We start from the raw sequence: 24448 nt of genomic DNA on the forward strand, positions 1-24448 counted from the left end.
ATTTTGTAACTATGGTTGGTCTTCATAATGTATATTTGAACCTTGAGGTATTTATATTGATTATTGTAAAGAATATTTTAAATGCTAGAGTCAAAAAAAAAAAAATGAGTCAAGTCCCATTACGACTTTTAAAAGAAGAATATTGGAATTTTTAAATTTCAAATTTTTGGCTCCTAGTTTGTCAAGTCAAGTCAGCCTAGGCAGAGTCACACTCATTCGAACCACGCAGTTCACTGTATAAAGGCAGTTTGACCTCCTCCTCAAGCCACCAATTCGCACTCTCTCAAGCAAGACAGTTTCTGGGCATCCTAGCAAAGGACAAGAAGGGAAAGGAGGACGAAAAGAAGGATGAAATTCATCTCAGCAATTGCAGGTGGCCAAAATTCTGGGATTTTGGTAGTTTCAGGATAGCCAAAATTCTAGAAGAAACCTTGGCTCTGGAAGTTTCACTGAACCAATTATAAAACAAGGAAGAGAGTGAATCATAATAGATTTAGAACAACTCAAAAATGAATTACCCATGGCATCTTTCAAAACATACAGAAGGTTTTGTCATGCAAAACAAATAGAAACCATATAAGTAGCAAAAAGGACTCTTGAACTAAAAGCATCGAATTACAATGTATGTATTTAGCTCTAAAATGTATGTATTCAGGTCTAGCTTATAAAGAGTAGCCTAATGATTGACAAGGATCATCAAGATTATTTCAACGGGTATGCACAATGCATTCAATTTAAGTTACATACTAAATTATGCAGCAAAAAACATAAAAACATAAATTCAAATTGCTGTGCTCTAAAAGAATACTGACTTGTCCAATATTGTAGGAAATCATTCGCAGTAAGGAAAGAGCAAGATCTTCTTGTCTATAGTCTGAAAGGTCTTTATTTTCAGTTACAACTTTCCCAAAGCTCGAAGCAATAGTTGTCGCTGAAAGACCAATCTGCGACAAGTTTCCATTAAAAAAAAAAAAAATTATGCTAAAAAATGAAAAACATTAAACAAAATATTATCCGAACTCTAGATGTGATATTCAAGTAAAATGAGAAACTAAATACAAATTGTTTGTTCATCTCAACAAATTTATTATAGAGATAATTAAAGAAGTAATTCCAATATTGATAAAAGCTATGTCATGGCTAAAGCAATTAATAATTTGAAAAACCGCCATAATAGTTGCACATAACACCAATTTCTTTTATGCACCTCAGTAACCAAAGCTCTATGAATAATTTAACAGTTCGTTTTCTGTCCAAAATTTTAAATCATGTGCTCACATTGGAGCCAATATTGCTTGTGAATAGAAAATATAATCACATATGATCCTCAGAAGTGATGAATTGATAGAATTCAGAAAAGTCAATCCCATGAGCAAGTACGAGAGAAAGAGCAGCTACTCAAGATCTTATATATATATATATATATATATATATAAAAGCATAAGCCCCAAGGGTTAGTTTAATCAGTTGAACCATTGGCCCAAGGCATAGTGCCGATAGGGAGACCTTAGGTCAGGTTTAAATCTGGTTGAACAGCTCAGAGTTTCCAGTCACTATCCGGGAAGAGGGGGGAGATATTGTGATGTCTTTCTTGGAAGGAAAACAACACACACAAAGGATACATAATATATGGGATAATAATCTGGTTTTCCCAGTTTAGCCGCCTTCTTTCTGTTAAGTAGCTATGCATCTATCAGCTATCACACTACCCCTGATTTCAGATGGTTTACCTCTAACAAGAACATTGAAATCCAGTGGAATTTCAAGCACACAAGAGATTAGTTGTTTCAGACTGGTTGATATATTTCTGTTTCAATAGCATTTCGATATTCCCTATATCAGTCTCCTCTGGTCCTTTTCATTTCAAAGACAACCTAGCAATATTTTGAAGAATCCTATCTGTATGCCAGGGCCATCATATATCTTCAGAATACTTCCCATTTCAACATATATAACAAAATTTATAAAAAACAGTAATTATGTTACATTTGATAGTGAACTTCATAATAATATCATCCATATCAAGTTGCCTGGACAGATATTATTCATCCCATCCACAAATAAGGGAGCAGTACTGATACAAACAACTACCAAACTATTACGCTGGTCCATACATTCTCCAAGCTCTATGCCACAGCCTTACACCAGTGGCTTTCTGAGGAGCTACAAAGCCACCATCTCAGGGCCAGAGGACAAGCAGGCTTCTGCCCCAACTACCAGATGATGATCACATCCTCACACTCTGCACCATCATTCAGGAGGCTCGCCATCGCACTTCGAAGGTCCACTGTTGTTTCATAGACTTCCAGAAACCATTTGACAGAGTCCTAAGAGAGGCATTATTACAGTGACTCCGCAAATTGGCATATCAGATACCCTGTTGGCAGCCATCATGAGATTGTATGAGTCAATTCTGGGACACCTCAAGATGGCACAGAGCCATTCAGACCTCATTCAAATTTCAGAGTACCATCACGGTAAAACAGGGATGCCCCCCCTCGCTGACCCTCTTTGGGATCTATATTGATGAGCTATAGTACTTCCTTCATCCTGCATATGCAATAGGGGGGTGGCTGTCTTCTACATCAGGTATTGATCTCCCCACTATTATTTGCCGATGACCTGGTCTTGTTCGCCTCTACTCCAGAGGGCTTACAGAGGCAGCTTGATGCACCAGCGCGGGAGTGGACCCGTCTCCATCTCCTGAGTGAGTGTATCCAGTTCGGTTCAGAGAGAGAAGGACCGGTAGGGGCTCACCATTCCGATGGTGAGGATCGGATCCATATCAGTGGACCCGTATCCATCCTCTCCTCTCCTCTCCCTCTCCCCGCGCTTTTCTCTGAACCGACTGGATCCACTCCCATGATGCGCTGGTAAGGATGCACTTCACTGATAAGGATGCACCTTACTGGTTAGGACCTTTAGGTGCTCGACCAAAAGGACCTTTAGGGTGCGTAAGCACGCTCGACTAATAAGGACCGGAGGCGCTCGACCATAGGGAGAGGACCCTCACCATATGAATAGTGAGTGACTCCGTCCCTTTAGGGGGCTCGACTGATAAGGATGTGAAACTCTTGCATGGGCCCATGAACGCACGCCTTTAGCTAATTTAGTTCGATGGAGAGACAAGCCAGTAGCCCTTTCCACAATATCGAAATCATTTTCGAAGTTTTCCCTGATTGTTTCAACAGAAAATTCAAAAATACCTTGACCTTATTAGAACGGGTTCTATGGGCTATGAGTTCTAGTATACAGGGTATATCTGCATTTATAGGAGCTTCAATTCTCGTGCTTATTTTCATCGTTGGTTCAGTCCATGCGTGGCGAAGAGGAACATTGGAATGGTCCTTAATTTCCGAGTGGACGAAGACCGACCATCGGGAGGTCAAGGAACGTGAAGTTATCGACCGACCTAATCAGGGCGAGGAACAAGCAAGACCAACGCCCCCCCACCCAATAAGTAAAATGAAGGAGCGGAGCGCTTGCTCGACCAAAAGGAAGACCTAAGACATTCCGAAAACAGCATTTAGAACTCATGAGGGTCATTATGAATTTTTGGTCATGCCTTTTGGCCTTACCAATGCACCTTCTACATTTCAAGGTTTGATGAATTCCATTTTCAAACCATTCCTTAGAAAATTTGTGTTAGTATCTTTTGATAATATACTAATCTACAGCAAGTCTTGGAAGGATCATGTTGAACATGTTGACAAGGTGCTACAACTATTGGAGGAGAAACAATTATATGCAAAAATATCCAAATGTTTCTTTGGAGTACAAGAGGTGGAATATCTGGGTCATATTGTATCTCATGAAGGAGTTGAGGTAGACCCTAGCAAAATTAAAGCCATTAAGGAATGGAAAATCTCCACATCCATAAAGCATCTGCGAGGATTTCTCGGATTGACAAGGTATTATCGCAAGTTTGTTAAGAATTATGGGAGAAAAGCAGCGCCTCTAACAACATTACTGAAGAAAGATGCATTTTCATGGACTCTAGAAGCAACAAAGGCCTTCGAACATCTTAAAGAGGCAATGTGCCAAGCACCGATCTTAGCTACACCGGACTTCACAAAAACCTTTATTGTGGAATGTGATGCTTCAGGAAATGGAATTGGTGTTGTTTTAATGCAAGATGAAAGACCCATTGCTTTTGAAAGTCGTCCAATCAAGGGAAAGTTTTTACACAAAGCTATTTATGAGAAGGAAATGTTGGCAATACTACATGCACTTAAGAAATGGCAACCCTGCCTAATGGGAAGACACTTCAAGGTAAAAACGATCATGATAGCCTTAAATACTTTTTAGAACAAAGATTATCCTCTGAAGAGCAACAAAAGTGGGTCACAAAGATGTTGGGTTATGAATTTGAAATCATCTACAAAAAAGGAAAGCAAAATGTGGTGGCAAATGCACTCTCAAGAAAGGATGAGGATGTGGAAACATTGTTGTGCGCCATTTCTATTATCCAACCAAATTGGATAAACGAAGCGAGGAATGGAAGAATGATGAAGAAGTGTGGGCACTTATTCAAAAGTTACAACAAGATCCCAGTACATCTGATACATTTAGCTGGAAAAATGATTCGTTATGGTACAAAGATTGCTTATACCTCTGTAAGAATTCTCAACTCAAACAAAAGATTCTTATGTTATTGCACACTTCTCCCTTAGGAGGGCACTCAGGATTTTTAAAAACTTACCACAGGGTTAAGAAGGAATTTTTTTGGGATGGCCTTAAATCGGATATTCAAAAGTTTGTGGCGGAATGTTTGGTTTTCCAACAAAATAAAGTTGAAACAATTAAGACCCTGGGTATATTACAACCTTTATCCATTCCAAGCCAACATTGGGAGGAGATTTCAATGGATTTTATCATAGGTTTAGCCAAGTCTGAGGGAAAGAGTGTCATCATGGTGGTAGTTGACAAACTTACCAAGTATGCACACTTTTGTGCATTATCACATCCATTTAAAGCCAGTACAGTTTCTACTACATTTATGGAAACAATTCAAAAGCTACATTGAAACCCAAAGATTATTGTAAGTGACAGAGATCCCATTTTCACTGGAAATTTTTGGACAAAATTATTTTCTTGTCTTGGTACTCAGTTAGCTCATAGCTCATCTTATCATCCTCAATTTGATGGGGAAATTGAGATAGTAAACAAATGTTTGGAAGGATATCTTCGCTGCTTTGTATCTGATAAACAGACACAATGGGTCAAATGGTTGCCTCTGGCTGAATGGTGGTATAACACTTCCTTCCATACAGCAACAAAAATGACCCCATTTATGGCACTTTGTGGACATCAGCCACCATCCATCACATCATATTTAAGAGAAAAGTCTAAGGTTCAAGCAGTGGAACATCACATCGAGCATCAACAACAAGTCCTCCAACTCTTAAAGGATAACGTCGTGTTGGCGCAAAATAGAATGAAACAACAGGCAGATCAACATCACAAGCAAAAGAAGTTTTGATGTAGGAGATTGAGTATTCCTACGGCTACAACCATATAAACAAATGTCCCTCAAGCAAGCTAAGAAGGATAATAAATTATCACCAAAGTATTATGGTTCGTACAAGGTGTTGCAAAAGATTGGTCCTATGGCATACAAATTGGAGCTTCCTGTAGCTTTTCGAGTGCCCCAGTTTTCCATGTTTCATGTTTAAAGAAGGTTATAGGTGACAAGCTCCCAATTCAAACAATATTGCCAAGACTTGACGAGGAAGGAAAAATTATATTGGAACCAGAAGCAGTCACAGAAACAAGAACTCGACAGCTACGAAATCGATCAATTTCAGAGTATCTCATCAAGTGGAAGAACTTATCTGCTGAAGATTCCACATGGGAGGATGAGAATTTTATATAGAAGCATCCAGAACTACTCAAGCGTTGAGCACAACACTTTTTTCAAGGAGAGGGGCATGTTAGGTCCCTACAATACTAGTGATTACCCCATTACTATTGTAGTTGTATCCCTTATTAATATTGTTGTGCCCCTATTGTCCCCATATTGTTATTACTGTGCCCCATAGAATCCCTCTATTGTTATTTTTGTGCCTTTATATTATTATTGTTAGGTTGGCTTGGTTATATTATGGCTCCTTAGACTCCTATATATAGAAAGGAGGTTTTGTCATTTGAATCATCAAAGAATCATTCATTTGCGTAATGTAAAGGAGGTTGCCCCCTCGAAGAGGCTGAATTCTAAGGCGTTGATCTATCTTTTCTATCTTTTTGTGAGCTGGTTTCATAACATTAACACGTAGGAGAAACTTAATCAGTTGTTGCAATAGAAATTTGGGCATCCAAATTTTCACATGGTATCAGAGCTGCAGGTGAAATAAAAGAACAGTGTCGAAAGAGCCCATCGTTGAAGGAGGAAGGGAGTTCGAAATTCCTACAGAGGTGGCAATTCGAATCCCTAGAGGGATTGCGCAGTTTAGGCCAGGAGGGCTAGATTTTCGTGTTAAATCTCTCTTTGAGTGAGTCAACAGAGAGGTAGGATTTCCATATCAAAATTTTTCAGCGGCAGAGGGAGCAGCAGAGCAGAAGCTTTAGCGAAGAGGGATTTCTGGTGGGACACAGTGTTTCTGCAAATAGTTGCTGGGAAGAAAGACGCCAGAGGGAAGAAAGAGACACGGCTGAGGGAATTCTTCCTCAGAGGAGTTCCACCCAAGGAGTCTGAATTCTCACTTGCTGGGGAGCAGCGTTGAGGGGCAGTTCTACAAGCCCCAACAGGGAGTGAATAGGCCAGTCAAGTGCTACACAGAGGAGAGAGGAGGCCATTCGACTTTTTCGATTGGAAGAGATGGCAGTTGTAGGAATTTACAGGGTAAGTTCCTCAAACAGAACACCAAAGGACACCGCTCACAAACAGATCACAGATCAATACACTAGTGTTCTTGACGTGGTTAAAACCCTCAAAGAGGGAAACTGTCCATGGCCTGAGCCAACACGGCCAATTCAGGAAATTTATTAATAAAAGAATGAAAATTTACATAAGCTTCTCTCATGAACGGTTACCCTACAAATGACCCTCCATGCTCTTTAAATAGAGATCATGGACCAATCGGGTGTTAAGCCACGGATCAAGTGTCGGTAATACCGAAGAGAGAATGAACCGTCGGATCACTACATATCTTGACCGTCGGATTGTAAGTTACAAAAGTACATAGTAAAGAAACACACTTTACCTAACTCTACACTAGACCAAGTTATACTTAACTATTTCCTATGTGTCGAAATATCCTAACATCCTCTCTTAAGAACAACTTGGGACAGGATTGAAGGATGTACAAATATGACACAATAGGACAAGGAAGGAAGCATTAGAACCTATCCCCCCTTAGTGACACCTTCCTGAACTCCAACCATAAATCGAAGTTTAGTAAACTTCGCCTCTGTTAGAGCCTTTGTAAAGATGTCTGCAACTTGATCATTTGTTGAACAATGTTGCACTTCAAGAACATGGTTGTGAATGAGCTTTCTGATGAAGTGCAAGTGCAGTTCAATGTGTTTGCTTCACTGATGTTGGACTGGATCTTTGCATAGTTGAATGGCACTTTGATTATCACACCGAAGTGTAGTCGGATGCTGTTGCTGAAAGCCAAACTCTAACAGGATCTGACGAAGCCACAGGGCTTCCTTACTAGCTTCTACGGCACCACGATACTCTGCTTCTGCTGAAGAAAGAGAAATGGCACTTTGTTTCTTGTAAGCCCATGTAATAGGTCCTTAACCAAAAGTGAACACATAACCTGCAGTAGACTTCGGTCACCTACCCAATTAGAATCAGTGAAGCCAACCAATAGAGGAGATGCTTCTGCACTGTAATAAATCCCAAACTGAACTGTACCTCGAACATAACGAAGTATTCTTTAGCTGCTTTCCAATGACTTTCATGTGGGTTTTGCATAAACTGAGCAATAAGGCCAACAGCAAAGGAAAGGTCAGAACGAGTATGGGTCAGATACAAAATTTTTCCTACAAGTTGACGGTATAAGGTAGCATCAACTTCAGGGGAAGTACAAGTGACTGAAAGTTTGGCTCCACACTGAAAGGGATAAGGGGCTGGCTGACTGTCTTCCATGTGAAAATGGCATAGAAGATCACATGCATACTTGGACTGGGAAAGGGAAATACCTTCCTTGGATTGCAAGACTTGAAGACCAAGAAAATAATGCAAGTGTCCTAAGTTTGTCATTTCAAACTTCTTTTTAAAGTTGGACTTCACATGGTTTATAAGGTTGGGATCACTACAAGTAAGGATAAGATCATCAACATAAAGAACAAGAATGATAAGAGACTTGCCCACTTTCTTGGTGTAGACAGTCTTGTCAGAATGACACCTAGAAAATCAAGTTTCTAAAAGAAAGCTATTCATTTTGGCATAACAAGCCTGAGGGGTTTGCTTGAGACCATAAAGGGATTTCTTAAGCCGAAATACAAGGCTAGAGTTTGTTTGTATAAAGCCAGTAGGTTTTTCCATATAGATTTCTTCATGCAAGTCCCCATGCAAGAAGGCATATTTAGCATCCATCTGATGGACTTTCCATTTGAAAGAGGCAACAGGGGAAAGAACAAGGAGGATAGAGTTCATTTTGGCAACAGGGGAGAAGGTTTCAGTACAGTCAATGCCTTCAACTTGTGAAAAACTCTTAGCAACAAGACGAGCTTTATGTTTATCAACTTTTCCATCTGGTCCATACTTGGTCCTGTAAACCCATTTGCATCTAACAAGTTTTCGTCCCTTTGGAAAGGGAACAAGATCCCATGTATCATTTGCCAATAATGAACGATATTCTTCATTCATAGCTATGTCCCAATCAGGATGGCCTGAAGCTTCTGCAAAGGTGTCAAGATCATAATTAGCTGAAGCTTGAGCCAATAAAGGAGAGGCTCTATCAAACTAAGAATATGTACGTCGTTGATCTGTAGGATCACCAACAAGAGCACCTACTGCATCCCGAGTAGCACGGACCCATTTTGGAAGCTGAGGAGCTGAAGGAGGATCCTGAGAAGGTGGGGGAGGATTGTCATCCTTTCTATCATCATCTAGAGAAGAAATATTTTCAGAAGTAGAAGGGATAGAGAGAGTTGGCACATTCGTCGAACTAGGCTCGTAGGCCGATATATTTTTCGCAAACTTTACATCTCTTCTAATGATAACATTTTTGGACTTAAGTGGAATAACTCTGTATCCTTTGACATCTTCAGAATATCCAACAAAAATACATTTTTCACTCTTAGGTTCTAAAGCTTTATGTTTCGCATCTGGAATATGGGCCCATGCTTCACTTTCAAAAACAGGAAAGTGACTTACATCTGGTTTAATTGAGCTCCATGCTTCTTCTGGAGTGATATTCTTTAAAACCTTAGTAGGAGTGCGATTTATTATGTAATTTACACAGTTAATTGCTTTTGCCCAAAAATTAAGACTAAGTCCTTTAGATTGAAGCATACAATTAGCCATTTCCTTTAAGGTGCGATTCTTCCTTTTAGCTACACCATTTTGTTGTGGAGTGTATGGAACAGTATGTTGCATTTGAATTCCATTCTCAGTGCAAAAGTTGATGAATTTGTTGTTAACATATTCTTCGTCGTTATTAGATCTTAGCTTAAGAATTTGATGTCCGGATTGTTTTCCAACAAAGGCCTTAAAGGCCAAGAACATGTTAAATACTTCACTCTTGAGTTTTAAGAAGTATACCCAAGTGCGTCTAGAGAAATCATTAATGAAAGTTAAGAAATACTTGTAGCCAGAGAATGAAACAACTGGAAGTGGACCACATAAATCACTATGCACAAGCTGTAAAGGGGATGAGGCGTGCCAAGAGGCACGTTTTTCAAAACTATCCTGATGATGTTTTCCGAGTATACATCCAGAACAAAGACCATCTCTGCAAGATACCATTGGAAGACTTGTCACCATATTTTCTTTACATAGATTCTAAAGGGAGCAATAGTTTAAGTGACCAAATTGCTCATGCCAAAGTTTGCTCACTTTATCATTATAAGCAACAAATACCGAGGGAAGATTTGATAACCCAAAGTTATTAAACTTATACAACCTTGTAGAATCATCAGCAATGCCAGTAGCTAAAATCTGTCTAGGATCTCTTAGGTCCTTAATTACAACATCGTGAGGTGAAAATTCAACGATTTTACCTTCACCTGAATGAGTTATCTGATATACAGATAGAAGGTTGCACGATAAGGTTGGAACACATAATACATCATTAAATTGACCATTGTCTATATGAACAATTCCAGTCCCTACAACACTAAGAGATCTATCATCACCAACATATATATTTTTGGTGTTACAATCATTTAAAGAAGAAAACATGGCTTTGTTTTTGGCCATATGATAAGAAGCTCCAGAATCAATGAGCCACTCATGAGAATTAGAAGAAGAAGATACATTTAGTGCATATCCAGACCGCGATGTTTGACAGCCACATGCAGAAAGTACTATTCCTGAAGATGAAGTTGAAGTTGAAATGTGCTCCAAATGTATGTTATGCTTCTTCATTGTTGCTTCCAAGGCTTCCATCTTCTTAAAGCATTTGGATTCTAAGTGGCCATCTCAATTACAAAAGTGGCAATGTCTATCAGTCTTCTTCCCTTTGTTTTTATTTTCCTTATCATTTTAAAATGATTTTTCATTTTGAGACTGGAATTGCTTAGGACCCTTGTTTGTTTTAGGACCATTCTTTTTAGGATACAGCTTCTTAGGATTCTTTGAATTTGGTTGTTGTTGGGCGGCTAAGGCTTTCTTAGAAGAGTTTCCAAGATTAAGAAGACCAAGGTGTAAGAGTTTTTCTTGTTCTCTTATTAAAGAATCACAAAAGGCATCAAAGGAAGGGGACTTGTAGTCTTGTCCTTGAGAAATGAAGGCTTCTCTTGTAGAATGGAAAGTGGAAACAAACACAGAGTAGGTTGGTCCCAACTTAGTAAGAATGATATAGATAAGGTTACCATCTTCTTTCTTAACCTTAACACCTTCCAAGAGAAGTCTAAGGGTCTTGAACTTGGACAGAAAATCTTCAATTGAAGAAAAATTATTGGGGTCCAATGTAAGCAACTCATTTTCGAGTTGATAGGCTCTGAGTTCATTTTTAATTCCAAAAACTTTAGTGCTCTGTTTCATTGCTTCATTAGGAGTATCAAGTTCTGCGATATGGAATCTAAGGTTTGGAGAAACAGACATCCCTATCAACCCACGTGCTTGATCTTGCCTATTTTCCCATTTGGCTGCCTTATCTTCATCTTTCGGTTTGGTTTCTTGGCCTGAGGCTATTCTGTAAAGACCTTTACTTCTAAATAAATCCACAATATAGGACCACCATTGGAAGTAGTTGGTGCTATCAAGAATAGCTTGGCATGGACTTTCCGTTTTAACAGAAACTGAAGCTATAGATGCTGAAATTAAGTGTTCCAATGGAAAGATCTCGAAAAATTAGGCTGATTCAAAAAAACGGCTATGAAAACGGCTTCTGGATGAAGAAGTTATGGCTTTTTGAAGAAAAGTTGTTGAAGATGTCGACGAAGTGTGGAAATGTGCGGAAATGAATGATAATGTTATATTTAAAAAAAAATATGCCCCCTTTCCGAACTTAATCTAATTAGCTCACTTTTTAAAAAAAATTATATGACTCACTTTTATAAATAAGTGAAAGTCACTTTTACAATGGTACTTTATGAGCTACCCACTAAATTGTAACTTAAATAAAAGATAAAGAGACTTTAGGATTACAAGTGACTCACTTTTTATAATGGGTGAGAACACTTTTACATAAAGTAACTTTGAAATATAAGTTACATGTGCTTTTTGAAAAGGTAACTCAACAAAAAGAAAGACTTGAACTCAAAACCTCTATTCTCATAAAGTAACTTTGGACCAAGTGAGCTAGTTTAAAAGGTTAGTAATTTTTGGAAAAGAGAAAGGAGTTTTTTTTTTCTAGTCACCGAAGCTTTGGGGTGCGTCCTTACTTGAGAAAGCTCTTTTTTGCCTACAAAATAGAAACCACAAAACCCAAAACGGACATACAAACAAAAACAAACCTTATGGTTTGAAGTTAGCTTTACCCGGTAACTAACAATTTTCCTCAATGTTTCTGATTTTCCGAGATCACACAAAGGCGCGGCGGAAAAGAGCATACACATGAGAAAAAAAAACTACCTTTCTGTTTCTGATTTGCCCAGATTGCACAGAGCCACGGGCCAAAGAGCATACGCAGAAATGAAAGGTGTGGATCTGATAATAAAAAACAAAGAGATAAATAAACCGAAATAAACAGAGAGAAAATAACTAGAAACTGCAAATAAACACTGTATACCTCCAGATCTTAAAAATGACGTAGCTAGGGCTACCGGAAACCTTTTCGCGTGAAACGAAAGGGATTCCTCACTGGAACAGATGCTCCTAACACAATAAAGCAGTCCTCTCAGCCCGAAAGCAGTCAGAAACAATAGATCTAGGAAACTACAGTCAGATGCAGTTCTACCAGCTTCAGATTTGGATCACCAACGGATGTGGCCCTCAACTTGGCTCTGATACCATGTAGGAAATTATAGGGTAAGTTCCTCAGACAGAACACCAAAGGACATTGCTCACAATCAGATCACAGATCAATACACCAGTGTTCTTGACGTGGTTAAAACCATCAAAGAGGGAAATAGTCCATGGCCTGAGCCAACGCGGCCACTTCAAGCAATTTATTAATAAAAGAAGGAAAATTTACATAAGCTTCTCTCATGAACGGTTACCCTACAAATGACCCTCCATGCTCTTTAAATAGGGATCATGGACCAATCGAGTGTTAAGCCACGAATCAAGTGTCGGTAATACCGAGGAGAGAATGAACCGTTGGATCACTACATATCGTGAACGTCGGATTGTAAGTTACAAAAGTACATAGTAAAGAAACACATTTTACCTAACTCTACACTAGACCAAGTTATACTTAACTATTTCCTATGTGTCGGAATATCATAACAACAGACAGTGGACTGAGAGCTCAGGATAGGTTGGATGAGGCATCCAACTATGTGATCTGGAAGGCAAGGATGTCATGCCTTATGGATGAATATTTTCTCAAAGTCTACGTCGACGGCTTGGTGGCTGAGCCCGTGGATCTAGATCCGCTCAAGAAGTATAAGGGAGAAATGGCGAAGACAAAAAGAATGATCCTCGACGAAGTGAAGAATCATATAGTCTGTCACATTGCTGAAAGAAACATAGCAAAGGAGATGTGGGATGCTTTGTCGACGTTGTATCAAGGATCTTCCAAGCAACAGAAGATGTACTTGGAGCAAAAGATGAGATCGATGCAGATGCAGAAGGGGGAACACATTGATCCTTTCCTTGCAAAGCTTCAGGAGCCCCGAGATGAGTTGGTAGCTGCGGGGTCAACACCTCAAGGTTCCGAGATGGTAAGGCTGGCCCTAAATTCGGTATCTGAGGAGTGGCAAGTCTTTGTCCACAGCATCCTAGGCAGGGCAACTTGGCCAAACTGGGATGAAATGTGGGCAACTCTTAAGCAAGAAGAGCTAAGGAGGGACTTGATCAAGTGTAAACTTGATGGAAGTAGCAGCAGTGGGTCGAAGCCCAAGGAGGAGGAAGAGAATGCAGCCCTTGCATCCAGGGGCAGCAGGAGCAACGGAAAAAGAAGAAAGATGTTTCGAAGATCAAATGCTTCAAGTATGGTGAGCTTGGTCACTACGCAACAGAGTGTCCTCTCTGGAAGAGGGACAAAGATGAGAAGCATGATCCGAAGGTTGTAGCCGCGAAGAATAAGGAAGATGAGTTTGCCATGACAACGGAGATACCTCTAGGAGGGAGGTGGGTTGATTTAAAGTTGTAGTTCGAAAAATCTACAAATGGACAGAATCCTTGAGGAGCCCACCTCTCAGATCAATTCCTTGCTACAGGAGCCCAGATCAAAAGTAGTAGGATGGACCAGTGTCGGTTGATGCAGAGAAGTACTAGAGTGACAGTTGCAGTGGCTAGGAGCGCCAGAGACAAAGCAGAGTTGACAGCAGTGCAGTTGGCACAAAGCAGAGGTCAGTAGTAGCACAAAGGCTTCAGAGTGTCAATGTAGAGACTAGCAGCAGTCAGAACTCTAGCAACGAGATGCAGCATACTAAACACTAGTTCAGTAATTTGGGATGTTTTTCTGTTGCAGATGCAGTAGTAGTAGCAGTGGGAGAAGGTTGTTGTGCAGATACAGTATCGGAAGTGGCAATGCCAACAACAGCACGGATGCAAAATTGAGAGGGAGTTGCAGTGCAGATGCAGTGTTGACAATGGCAAGGTCAGTAGCAATACAGATGCATCATTTGTGCAGTAGTTGGTGGACAAGATGTCAGACATCAGCAGTGCAGAAGGAGATGTTACAGAACAGAGTGATGCTTCAGCAGGTTGCATTACTAGCGCACATTCATCGCTAAGAGGGAGTGTTGATTTCTGGTAGCATCAGATGTGCTCTAACTCTCAATTTTTGCAGGGAGGCTTACACACATGCATTCTCCAATACCCAGAAATCGTTTTGGGAAATTCCACCCGAAGGCAGTTTTATTAAAACAATTAATTATTTTTAATGGGACCCTAAGTCTAAACTTAGGAAATTAAAAAAATTAATGGGTATTAAAATAAATTTTGGGTCTAACTTCTACAAGAAGACGAGGATCAAGCCAAAATGATGTATGATTAGAAGTTAATCTGGGTCGTTGGTTGTCCACCAGAAAGATATAAGAAGAGGCTTGAGGGGCACTTGGATAACACACACAGAGAAGATCAGAAGTTCAATTTTCCGAAGCAGAACAGCCGCCAGAGAGATTTTTGATAGTGATCTTTTGCAGAGAGGGGCGGAGATAGTATCTGGTGAGTTTTTTCCTGGGCCAAAGAGTACAAGGCAGAGAGGACAGAACGACGTCCAGAGAGAGGTTGACGCTGGCCCACGAGTGTTGATGCAGTGGCAGCGCAAAGCCTAGAGGGAGATCGAATTTCTTGTTGAGGAAATTGAGTTTCAAAAGCTGGGAGCCGGGGTGTGAGACCGGGAGGCTGGAAATCGAAATTTCTGGGCAGCAGAGGATCCGAAGAAGGAGCAGCACAGTCACGAGCAGAGGTGATGCAGAGACTGCATAGGGTTGACGCAGTTTTGAGCAGAGGCTGACGCAGAAGGGACGTAGAGCCTCTTTCCAACGAGATCAGGGTCAAAATCTTCCAGTGACAAGGTGAGAGCATCTCACTACTTGTTTTGTCTAGTTTCTCTCTGTATCGGATAGCCAGTTGGGCATCCAACGAATTGTACTCAGAATTTACTACTGCTTAATAATAAACCCTCAGTGGTTGCACCGGTTTTCCCGCATTGGGTTTTTCCAGGGACATTTGTCTAAAAATAACTATGTAGATGTGTTGTATCTCTTTCATGTTCAGTTTCTTGTTTCCGCTTATAATTTAAATGGTGTAGATTGTACTGTGCAATGTATTAGTTTCGATATTTTCTATAGGAAATAGTATATAACTTGATTCAAAAATTAACAAGTAGGAGAAACTTAATCAGTGACTACAGTAGAAATTTGGGCATCCAAATTTTCACACGAATGTAGTGATACTTGTTATTTATGTGCTTTGTCTTTCCATGAAACACTAGGTCTTCAGACAACCTTATATAGCTGGTGTTGTCACAATGTATCACTGTAGGTTCCATTGGTCTTTCAAACAAGTCAAACGATAGCTTCCTCAACCAGACAGCTTCTTTGCTTACTTCACAGGCTGCAATATATTCAGCCTCAACACTACTCCAAGAAACTGATTCTTGCTTTCTACTCATCCAGGAGATCATGGAGGATCCCAAACTAAAGCATCCTCCAGTAGTGCTTCTTCCATCCTGCTCACTGACAGATATCTCAGTATATGCTTGGCTGTTATCCAATGATCATGCTTGGGATAGACCTTTAACTAACTGAGAACATTCACTGCAAAACATATGTTTGGTCGAGTATTCACCAAGTACATTAGCGAGCCAATTAATTGTCTATACCTGGTCAGATCCATTGGGCTTGACTCGAAACATCTTAGCCTCTTCATGTTTGTGATCATGGGAGTTGTCATAGGTTTGCAATCCATCATGTCAAACCTCTTTAGCATCTCGATCACATACTTTCCTTGACCTAGATAAATCTCATCAGGTCCCTGCCAAACTTCGAGTCCCAAATAATAGTGCATCAGCCCTAGATCCTTCATGTTGAATTTTGCTGCCAGTTGCTTCTTGCATTCTTGGATATGACCTTCCACACCTATCATGAGAAGATCATCCACATATAGAAGAATGATTACGAGCTCATTCTTCACAACCTTGATATAGAGATTCGGATCAGCAGAACTCTTTGAGAAGCCCAATCTTTGTAGGTATGCATCCATCCTTGCATACCATGCCCTTGGTGCTTGCTTAAGGCCATACAATGCCTTCTTTAACCTGCAAACATAAGTTTCTCTATCTTTGATTTCAAATCCCAAGGGTTGCTCTATATAGACTTCATCAATAGTGCCATTCAGGAATGTAGTCTTGACATCCATTTGATGGATGTTCCATCCCATCGATGTTGCCAACGAGCCCAGTGAACGTATAGTTGTATATCGTGTTGTAGGTGCAAATGCCTCTTCATAATCGATGCCTTCCTATTGAGAGAAGCCCCTAGCCACAAATCTTGCCTTATATTTATTAATACTTCCATCTACTGCATGTTTAATCTTGTAGAGCCACTTGGAAGTTACCACATATTTGTCTTTGTGAAAATTCTGAAAACCGGAATCCTACTGCAGCAACTGATAATATTTCTTATATTTGTTAAATTAATTAAACAAACTATTTGCAGTTTCTTACGACAAATATTGAAATATATATGCTGCAAACTTCACAAAAAAATATTGCAGAAAATAAATGCTGGAAAATTAGAGAAATTCTAGCACACAAAAATATTGACACATATTTTTGGACAATTGTCCCCAAAAAAACCCAACTTCGGAAAATCGGTGCAGTAGATAAGGGTTTCTTTATTAATTCTTCAGCAGAAATTCAAGTACAAGAATGCGGACATCACAAAAGAGGAAAAATACTAAGAGAAATTTAGTGACAAATTTCTCACTCTCCACAGCGACTCCCTAACCCCGAGATGAACCTTTTGTCCATATGCTAGGTTTTTGCATCACCCTCTACACAGAGCTCTAGTGGACTGTGTCTCTCCTCCTCATGTCTCTTCCGAAACTCGTTCTGCACTTCTCGGATCTCTACTAATATCCTCTCTCCCCCCCCTGCAACTCACCCTCTAGCTCTATCTCCTCTATTGAACTTCAGCAACTGAGAAAATCGATCGGCTTAGACAACTGAGTAGTTGTTGGTGTGTGTTCTCCAAAGCCCATCAAGTTTCTTCTTATAATCTCTCGTTGAGACATCAACGACCAAGATTAAAACATAATTGATGGCTAAGAGTAACTAGAACTCGATCCATGTCTTCTTCTAGAAGATTCTCACCATGACATAATTAATACCCTTTAGTTAATCATATTTCCTAAATTTAGACTTAGGAAACATTAAAAATTGATTAATTATTTTAATTAAGTCATCTCTATGTGGAATTTCCAGAAAAGATTTCTAGGTTTTGGAGATCTCATGTATTCTGGTCTCTCCACACAATTTCAAGGCTAGAACACATCCAATGCTACAAAAACTAACAGTCTTCAGGCCTATGTACGATCTCCCAAACTCCATTTTTCATTATTGATTGATACTCTTCATTCATGGCATCTTTCAATTCTTGATGTTTGACAACCTCTTCAAAGGTGGATGGTTCTACTTCTATTAGCTTTGTCATATAACCTGCATACCCATAATATCTTTTGGGCTTCTTACTTTCCCTAAATGTGCCTTTGGTTGCTCCATATCCCTCTGCATCTAAAAGAGTAGATTTCAACCAATTAGGTCTCTTTCTACTTTTAGGGATGATCATAGGCTGCACGGGTTCACTAGGGCCTTCATCTTCATGATTTGAATCTTCTTCCTCCCTGGTACCTTGCTCTTCAAATATAGGAAGTTCTTCGTCATCAGAGACCATCGGGAGGTCTTTTGATTTCATTAATGCAATACTTTGATCAAATATCACATCTTGACTAACTTCTATTCGGTGTCCTTCCTTTATATAGATCCTATATGCCTTTGAAGTATTACTATAGCCAACAATTGTTTCGTTCATGCTTGTAGAATCCAACTTCTTTCTCTTATCCTTCGGTATGTGAATATAGACAAGACAGCGAAATACTCGGAGATGGTCCATGCTTGGTTTCTTCCCAGTGAATGCTTCTTCAAGAGTCATGTCGTCTAGTGATCTACGAGGACTTCGATTTTGAATATATACAGCAGTCTTTGTTGCTTCACCACAGAGAAATTTTGGTGAATGTTGATCATGTAACATGGCTCTTACACTTTCTTCAATAGATTGATTCATTCATTATGCAACTCCATTTTGTTCGGAGTTGTATGGGACTATCAGCTCCCTCTTAATCTCAGACTCCTTACAGAAAGCTAAGATTTCCTTTGAAGTATATTCTCCTCCATTATCAGACCTTAGAATCTGTATTCTTCTTTTTGTAAGGTTCTCCACTTTAGCTTTGAATTCTTGAAATTTGATGAATACTTCATCCTTGGATTTCAGCAAATAAGCCCAAGTTTTCCCTGAATGGTCATCAATGAATGTCACATAATATAAATGACCTTCAAGAGACTTTGTAGACATAAGACCACAGACATCGAAATGAATGAGTTCCAAAATTTCCTTTGACCTTGAAGCTTTGCTTCCAAATGGTCCCTTGACATTTTTGCCTAATGCACATCCCTTGCATACTCCTTCGTATCCTCCTTGAGTTAGGGGATGCCATTCACCATTCAATTTAGAGTTCGTAAGGTTTTGTAGTGAAAGTGACCGAACCTTCTATGCCAAAGTTCACATGGGATTACTTCAATGTGAACCAAAGCTTGAGAGAGAGGAGTCAGCAATCTGTAGAGTCTTCCTTCACGAATCCCAATCATCTTTGCATTTTCGATGTTAGAGTTTTTATCCCATACTACAACCTTTCCATCTATAAAAGTGACTCTATCTCCCTTATCTTCTAGACATGAAATAGAAAGTAGATTCTTTTGCAAACCTGGAACAAATAGGATGTTGTTGAGATGAATATTTCCTCCATTCTCTAGCTCCAACGAGGTTGATCCAATTCCTCTTACAAGATAGCTCTTCTTGTCACCAAGCTCAACGGAGTAAGAATATTTTCCTCTTGATAAGGTCTTTAGTTGCTTGTGTTCACCAATCATATGTCTTGATGCTCCACTGTTGATTACCCAAATGTTCTCATCTTCAAATGTGCCAGTAAGAGCTGAGAATAGTCCTTCGTCCTTTGTAGATGTCTTGGTCATATCATTCTTGATAAATAGGAGATTCCACAATGCCTTGATGCCCTTCTTGAGTTGACTTGCTACCACAGAACACTTCTTTAAAAAATTCTTCAAGGGAGTAGTGATCTTCATCAAGCCCTTAGACAAACTTAACTTTGATACCATGTTGAGAAATCTATAGGGCAATAGATAAGATGATTTCTCTTTAGCTTGATAACTGCTTTCTTGTGATGTCTTTTTACTTTTTCTTACTTATTAGCTTCTTCTTGTATTATTATGTTATTCTTATCATCAAACAACTACCAAAACAAGAAGATCAACAATACACAAGAACACAAGATATAGGCTGCAAGTTAGGGCCAAAACCTCTCCACTTGAGAGGAAAACCCACAAATCTCTTCTCTTCTTATAGATTCTTCAATTGACGAATTCCAAGACCTCTAGACCAAGACCAAGTCCGACCTTCTTGATGATGTGCTTCCTTTGTCCAAGTCAAACCTAGTCAAATCTCTTCCAGTAGCACAACTTCAACCCCCAGCAACAGAATTTCGGCCTCTATTGTAGGTCTGAAATTTTCTGCCCCTCTAGCCATAGTTGCTTCCACGCGTGTGAGTTGATTTAGGACTTCCAAGGCTTCTTGAGACCTTCGCTTGAGTTTCTCCTTCTTCTAGGGCTTGAGGATGGCCTAATGAGCCTTCCTTCGACCTTCTTTCTGCACTTTCTCCAAGTTCGATCATGTAGTAATAAAACCCTAACTCAACAACAAAAGCCCTAGTCTCCTTCCTTCGCACATGTGATGAGGGAGAGAGAAATAACCCAATCACTTGATCTTCGTCCTTCTTTTTCCTTCGCTAGCCCTTTCCTTCTTCTCCTTCACTTGCTTGATGAGAGAATGAATTGTGTCCACACAAGGTCGAGTTCACTCCTATATATAGTCTTCCAAGGTGGACAAAGTACCTCAATTAGGCTGACTTCTTAGCTGGAAAACGCACTTGGTCTTGGAGGGTATTTTGACACTTATGAGTACAAAAATAATTCTTTTTACAAGTTACAATGTGCCTGATGGGGTCTTCAACATATGAGAATGACTCTTTTGACTTTTGTACACTTGGCAATTACTTGACCTAGACTTGGTTATGGTCAATGCACCTGTCAAAGAAAATAATAAAAATTTCCAAAACGAATTGCAATTCAATTCGAAAGGTGGAGAAGCCTCACAAAGGAAGTTGCCCAAGTCTACAGTAGCATTTCCAAGGACCAACAAGAAGTACATTGGCAGAAAGCAATAGTATGTAGATGGTATTATACTAGATTCAGCAAGACAGGTTAAAACATTGATAAAATTTGATCTTCAAATTGAACCTGAGATAGGAAAATCATGGGTTGAAGTAGTAGGAGTTCTTTGCCCTAGTCCTAGAAGGTTTGGTTCTGATGCAGTTTTGGTACCCCAAGATGTTGGTCCAAACCTGGAAAAGAATGATAGTTACTTACTCTGTTTGGTGTATGATGAGAGCACTAGGAAATCATAGATCAATGTGTTTGCTGCAAAAAACATGTTCCCTGGGCCAATTACTATTGCCTATCTTCCAACAAGGGTACATTAAAGTAGTCGTGACACTGACATTCCACCAACTCAAGAGAAGGCAATTGGAATCCATGGTCAGCCTATAACATTTGAAGATATGATTATAGAAACACGATGATGCATTACTATATCGGGTGGTCATATTATAGAATCAACCAACAATGATGGTGGGAAGTATACACATCGGGTGTTCTATCTACAAATATGGCCTTGGGATCTAGGGACATCTATGGAGGAAGATCCACGTTGTGAAGGGTTGTTCTGCAATAAAGGAGGGAGTGACAACAGGGCAAAATTTAATAAGGCGAAGACACTACGATACTTATGTACGAAAGGATTCTATAGGTACATTTGGGACCCTGGCATTTAGCCAAACCAACCTGAGTATAAGAATATGGTGATATTGCTTGAGAACAAGCAATTTTTTGCGGGGAGCACTGTGATATTCCCAAATTTTCTGCATGCAAAATCACTTAGGAATTTTGCAAAATTTTGGAAATATTAAAAAGGGGAAATATTATTTTGTGAGAGAAGGAGAAACTATTATTTTAATGGGCTGGCAACAAAATAATATTTTATTGAGGAAGATAAATCCTCATTTTAATAGAATGGCAGCAAATTATTATTTTATTGGAGAAGAAAGGAAAATTATTATTTTATTGGAATGGCGACAAATTATTATTTTATTCAAATGGCGGAAAAAGTGGAGAATAGGCCCCACAAATAAAATAATATGAAAAAGGAGAATCTAGAAGCTAGAAGGAGGCTCAATGGAGAATTATAAATAGAGGGACTTAATTGCAATTCATTTTATTCCTATCTATTTCATGGATGATTGAAAGAGCTCAAGCGAGCCTTAAGAGTTTCAAGCGCAACTAAAAGCTATCTTCGGTGGACTTTGAGTGCCACCCTCGTTAGCTCTTTGGGGAAGATCACTTCAGATCTTCCATCTGTGTTTATTGCAGGAACAATAGTTGGGCAGGGCCCGAATTACCAGTCAACACAAGGTGCCAAAGAGTCAATTGCATTTCCAGAATTTCTCTTGTGCCAATGCCAAAGGACAAGTTCATAAGAGGACCGAGTTGGTTGCACAAGCATTGTGGAGGTCAAATCATTTGTAACTAGAGGGGCCAAACACTATCACAAACTCTAAGTTTGATTTGTTGAGAAAAGCGGGACAGGTTTAACTGTGTGGAGGTGCCAACTTATAAGTTTCCTAAGGGTCGAGTTTTGTAGCACTTCCTAGACCGCATTCATCCCATTTGACAGGGATTGAGCCACGTATGAAAGCTTGAGATTGATCTGTGTTTAAGGGGGCAGTTTCATTTACTGTTGGAGGTCGAGTTACATCCCTTTTTGTGGGTTGTTTTTTCTAGAAAGTTATGTTGCATAGAGATGTGGTTTGCCACCAAATTCCATGGGACGAAAGGAACCACGAGTTTGCTAGTTGAAGGGACTGCTATGCCCAACCTTTATTGTGGTTGATTCATTAGTGCTGAGGCCGATTCCAATGCTCCTTAGAGAAGGATGAATTGTTGGTTAAAGAGAGCAGCGAAAAATTTGCCACAAGGACGGGTTACACCTGCTAAAGAAGACTACAAGTTGCATCATTCACTGGAGTAGAGAACTGTTGTACCTAAAATATAAATTTATGAGTTTATCCTTGTACCTGGAAATGATATATGAGTGCTTTCCGAAGCATATTTCATGTGCCTGTAGCAACTTGAATTTGCATGTAGTAGTCTATCAATGAGGACTCACTGGTGCTTATTTGTAGCAGCCCAAATCAAATCTTCTTCACATTGAAAACACGAATTGCTATCTTTACACTGTTGATTTCTGGTAGCATCGGATGTGCTCTAAAGCCTCAAAACTTGTAGGGAGGCTTGGACACATGTATTCCACAATACCCAGAAATCATTTTCGGAAATTGCACCCGGAATTAGTTTTATTAAAATAATTAATTATTTTTAATGGGTGCCCAAGTCTAAACTTGGGAAAATAAAATAATTAAAGGGTATTAATCAAACTATGGGTGAAACTTATAGAAGAAAACAAGGATCAGGCCATAATGATCTGAGCCATTGATTAGAAACTAATCTGGGTTGTTGGTTCTCAACTGGAGGATTATAAGAGGAGGCTTGATGGGCATTTGGCAGATCAGAGATCGAATTTCTGAAGAGAGCAGCGCAGCGATTGTTGGGGAGAAGTTCGAAGTGATTTCTTGCAGTGAGGCGTAGGGATAGTTCTAAATGGAGATTTCTCCTGATCCGGGAATACTCAGCAGAGGAGGCAGAGAGAGATCCGGGAGAGGCAGTGCAGAGGCTACGTTGAGCAGCGTAGGTTGACGCAGAGGCAGCACAGAGCATTGCGGAGATTCGTATATTTGCTGGAGAGGTCGATTTCTGAAGTCGGAAGCCAGGGTGTGACACTGGGAGGACAGAATCGAAGTCTCAGAGGCAAATCAATCAACAGAAGGGTTGACGTTGTCCCTAGAAGTTGTGACGTTGGGCATACACAGTGACTATGTAGAGGCAGCGCAAAGGCAGCAAGGGGCAAGCCATTTTACGGTTGGATCAGTCGAGATCGCTAGTGATAGTGTGGGGTATTTCTCACTAATCTTCTGTCAATCATATTCTCTGTACTAGATAGCCAGCGAGGCATCTAGAGATTTTATTCAGAAAACTACTGCTTAATAATGCAAACCCTTAGCTGTTGCACCGGTTTTCCCACACTGGGTTTTTCCAGGGACATTTGTCCAAAAAAAATAACTGTGTAGAGGTGTGTGATGTTTATTTCTCTCCTGTGTTAGATTTATTTTCCACAGTTTTTATTTGCGTAGGTTGTAGTGTATTTAATTTGATATTTGTCATAGCACACAGCAAGTAAATTGTTTAATTGAATTAACAATTAGAAGAATTAACATCAGTTGTTGCAATAGGAATCGAGTAACCGATTTTTCACATGGTATCAGAGCACAAATCATGAGCAGAAGAGCTCAGAAGCAGAAAGGAAGAGAAGTTTGAAATCACTGCAGAGGCAGCAATTCGAAACCCCAGAAGCTGTGCAGTTCGTGGGCTAAGGAGGTATTAGTTTTGAGGAGTATTCGATTTCTCTGAGTGAGTCAACACAGAAATTCGATCTCAAGATTGAAGATTTCCAGAGGCAGAAGGGAGCATCGTATTTTTCCTTGCAGCGCAGATCTTCAGCTGGGACGTAGATATTTTGTAGCAATTGCTGGCATAATAGCATCAGTGGGAGAGAGAGAGACATTGTTGAGGGAATTCTTCCTCAGAGGACTTCCAGCCAAAAAGTTCGATTTCTCAAGTGCTGAGCAGCAGCAAAGAGGAGTTGATCTACTAACTCCAGCAGGGAGTGCGTAGGCTAGCCTGGTACTGCG

General features: G+C 39.8%; 1 protein-coding gene across 1 annotated transcript in view; it reads right to left on the reverse strand.

The window, feature by feature from the left end:
• Window positions 1-24448, reverse strand: part of LOC149169224 (pantothenate kinase 2-like) — a 403110-nt gene that overhangs the window by 324605 nt on the left and 54057 nt on the right. Inside the window, exon 9 of the mRNA XM_089428613.1 lies at window positions 813-944. Coding sequence (XP_089284739.1) covers window positions 813-944 — 132 coding nt within the window. The remainder of the gene's footprint in view (window positions 1-812; window positions 945-24448) is intronic.

This window comes from Pinus tabuliformis, chromosome 4_2, assembly GCF_031772625.1.
Source record: "Pinus tabuliformis cultivar Carrire ecotype Pingquan chromosome 4_2, CPIR1, whole genome shotgun sequence".
NCBI lineage: Eukaryota > Viridiplantae > Streptophyta > Pinopsida > Pinales > Pinaceae > Pinus > Pinus tabuliformis.